This window comes from Lagopus muta, chromosome Z (assembly GCF_023343835.1).
Source record: "Lagopus muta isolate bLagMut1 chromosome Z, bLagMut1 primary, whole genome shotgun sequence".
NCBI classification, from domain to species: Eukaryota; Metazoa; Chordata; class Aves; order Galliformes; family Phasianidae; genus Lagopus; species Lagopus muta.
In genome coordinates this window covers 54,843,219-54,846,244 of record NC_064472.1, presented here as the reverse complement: position 1 = coordinate 54,846,244, position 3,026 = coordinate 54,843,219, and the positions used below count along the sequence as shown (strand labels likewise).

The 3,026-nt window shown below is 46.3% G+C and overlaps 1 protein-coding gene across 1 annotated transcript; it reads left to right on the top strand.

Moving 5' to 3' along the window:
• Positions 1-2,272: 2,272 nt before the first annotated feature.
• On the top strand, positions 2,273-2,704 carry TAL2 (TAL bHLH transcription factor 2). Its single transcript, XM_048931076.1, has one exon. The coding sequence runs from the start codon at positions 2,273-2,275 to the stop codon at positions 2,624-2,626; it is 354 nt and encodes a 117-aa protein (XP_048787033.1). The 3' UTR covers positions 2,627-2,704.
• Positions 2,705-3,026: the final 322 nt, after the last annotated feature.

Genomic DNA, 3,026 nt, shown 5'->3' with positions numbered 1-3,026 from the left:
TGCTTGGAAGAATAAAATTGTAATGGCAAAAATTTTGCCTTGGGGAATGAACGTGCTGCAGCTGACAGAAGCACTGGAGGACAATGCTTGAAATCTATTTTCCTGACTCGGCAGCATTTTTGCCTGAAAGGTGCATACTAGCTCTTCCAGGTGAGTGCAGAGGACAAAGAAGGATTGTCCACAATGCACAAACTCAAAGTAACATTCAGAGTAGGAGGGCAGTTTATTTTTTTTTAAATAAAATATACTGTTCAAAAAGACAATCTCCATTTGGATTGAGAAATGGGTCTCAATGCAAGTTTACAAAAACAGGAAGAACCCTCAGCCACCTAAAATACTAGAGCTAGTTTTTAACAGGAGCTGCTCATGAAACGAGCACATTCTGATCAGACAACTTTCTTGTCCCCTTAAGGCGGTGTAGACAACTGGGCTGACGGTAGTTTCAAGCTTCTACTAAAATAGCAGTGAGGTAGCAGTGTAGAGGCTACAGATGAGACCAGCCTGGGAGCACAGCCATATATAGTCTACATGAGTGCGTCTCTGATGGAGGTGTCTGAATGTGGCTCCAACATGATTTATGGCCCTACAGCTGTGTTTGCCTGGTGATTTGCAAGGAGTGTTAGACTGTGAAGTGAAGGTGCTGAGAGGGGACTTCCCGTCTGCTGTGCGTGTCTTGTCTCGCTGCCAAGGAAGACCCACTTGATCTCTGTGTCACAGTGGGATTGCTTTACTCACCCAGAATTTTGCCACATGCTTCGATGAAGGTGAGCACCTCGCACAGCATGAGGCTTCTTCACATGGCTACGGCTTCGTAGCAGGGATCTCCAGTGTTTTCCGTTCTGAGCGTGAGGAGCGCTGCCTCCCCTGCTTTGCAGCCTCTAGGACTGCCCTGGGAGTGAATTTGCCGATTAATACACAGAGCTGAGGGTTTCACATTCGTGAGAGAGAAGGTGGAATCATTTGTCCTTTAGTCCCTTGGCTGTCGATAGTTTTCTCTGCTCCAGCTGTCTGCATGCCATTGGCATAAAAAAAAACACTTCAGAAATGGAAGAGTGAATATCTCCCACACGGCTGTGAGGCAGAAGGGAAGGCTTTTGAGAGGGAACTACAGCCATCAGATATCTCTGAGCAGAACTTGAGGGCTTTCCTGGGAAATGGAAATGAGCAAGAACAGCAGGGTGGCCTGACAGCCAGTCTCCCATGGGCTGAAAACATCAATGAGCAGGATTAGGTAAATTCCAAAAGTTTTTGACAACGTTTGTAATAAATGGCATTTAAAACCACCCATTGCACCTAGCACAGCAGTGTCCTGTTTCCAGGTCTGTTCTGGGCACTGGGTCCCCTTTGTTGCTCAGCACTGTGAAGCAGCACGGCCAGTAACATCTGCATGGACTTTTGGAATGCCTGCACATTTTGTAGGCATCACATTGTCCCTTTACAGCCTGTGAACCCTGCCCAGGAGCACTCGTGGCATTTGTGGCTTAGTCTTAGCAGATCTCAGAGGCTAAAATAGAAACCTAAATGTACTGAACCGGGGAATCCCTGTCACCAGCAGTGAGCCATCAATGTGGGCAGGGAACCAGACCATTGCTTTCCTGGAGAAATCTTCTCAAATAACCTAAAGTAATCCTAAAGTAACCATGTGTTCATTATCATCAGATGTTGCCTTCTGAAGGCCCCTGCTGGAGGTTCACCTATGTATGGCTTATCTCCTGCTATACTCTGAAACTTGGGACAGGTGGGAACAGCCCCCAAGAAGGTGTGAAATGGGCCTTGATAAACGGGTGTTTTGTCATGGTCCTGCCCACCCCTTCCTTCTTACCCTGCAAGAAGTGCTCAGGTGCCCCACACAGCCTGCTGAGAGGACTAACATGGAGGCTAAAGGGAGTTTTCCTGTAAGAGAACCTTAGGAAGCTGGGATAAAGGCAGCATTGCGGGGCTGTACAAGGAAATTAAATTCATTTACTCTTTTGTGAAATTTTTATTGGACTCTGGTGTCTGCAGCTGCTATGCCTATGATTGTGGATTTATACTGAGACATAATTTCTAAAAGTGGGGTGAATCTGTGTGTGCAGGGCAAGGATATCAGCCACAGAGGGCTGATTAAGAATTAAGAATTAAGAATTAAAAAACAATTAAGAATTCCTAGCATCATGACCAAGTATTCACAGCTGCCACAGAGGTAACAGCATGCCCAGAGCAGCGGTCTGCAGGAAAGTCAGGGATATCTAGCACTCAACATCCATCTCCTTTACTTTACAGCACCTTGAAAATGACCAGGAAGATCTTCACCAACACCAGGGAGCGATGGAGGCAGCAAAATGTCAACAGCGCCTTTGCCAAGCTGAGGAAACTTATTCCCACCCATCCACCAGACAAAAAGCTGAGCAAGAATGAGACACTACGGCTTGCTATGAGATACATCAACTTCCTTGTCAAGGTGCTGGGAGAGCCAGGCCTGCAGCAGACAGCAGTGGCAGCACGAGGCAGCATCCTGGGATTCTTCCAGCAAGCACCATGCTTGCAGAGTATGGAGGAGCTAACTCTCATTGAAAGCTGTGGTGCCTCTTCTCCTAGCATGAGCAGCAACATTGCAGAATGCTGGTCAGAGACTTCATCTCCTTAGCAGAGAACGAGAGATGCAGTCTTGGTGTTAGTCTGATAGTCACTATCTTTGTGGGTTGCCTCTCTATGTACAATGATGATTTATTTGTATTTATTACTGCTTTATTTAAGTTTCCATTTAATGGCAAAGGAATTCCTTGGTCAGCTAGCAATTGAAAGAGCAATTGAAAGAGGTCATGCTCTGGGAACTAGGAAAGACTCACTGCTGTAACAGACAATTCTAAGCCAGAAAAGCCACTGCCCTGACCTCCTCTATCAGTTGGGGCCATAGAAATCCATCCAGTGGTTCTATCAGGGGAAGAGATTATTCTCCCATGGCATTTTGAAGAAGCACTCTGAGCTTAAGAAATGATGAATGTGCCACAAAACGTGTCCAAAAAGACACCTGGCCATGGCAGTGA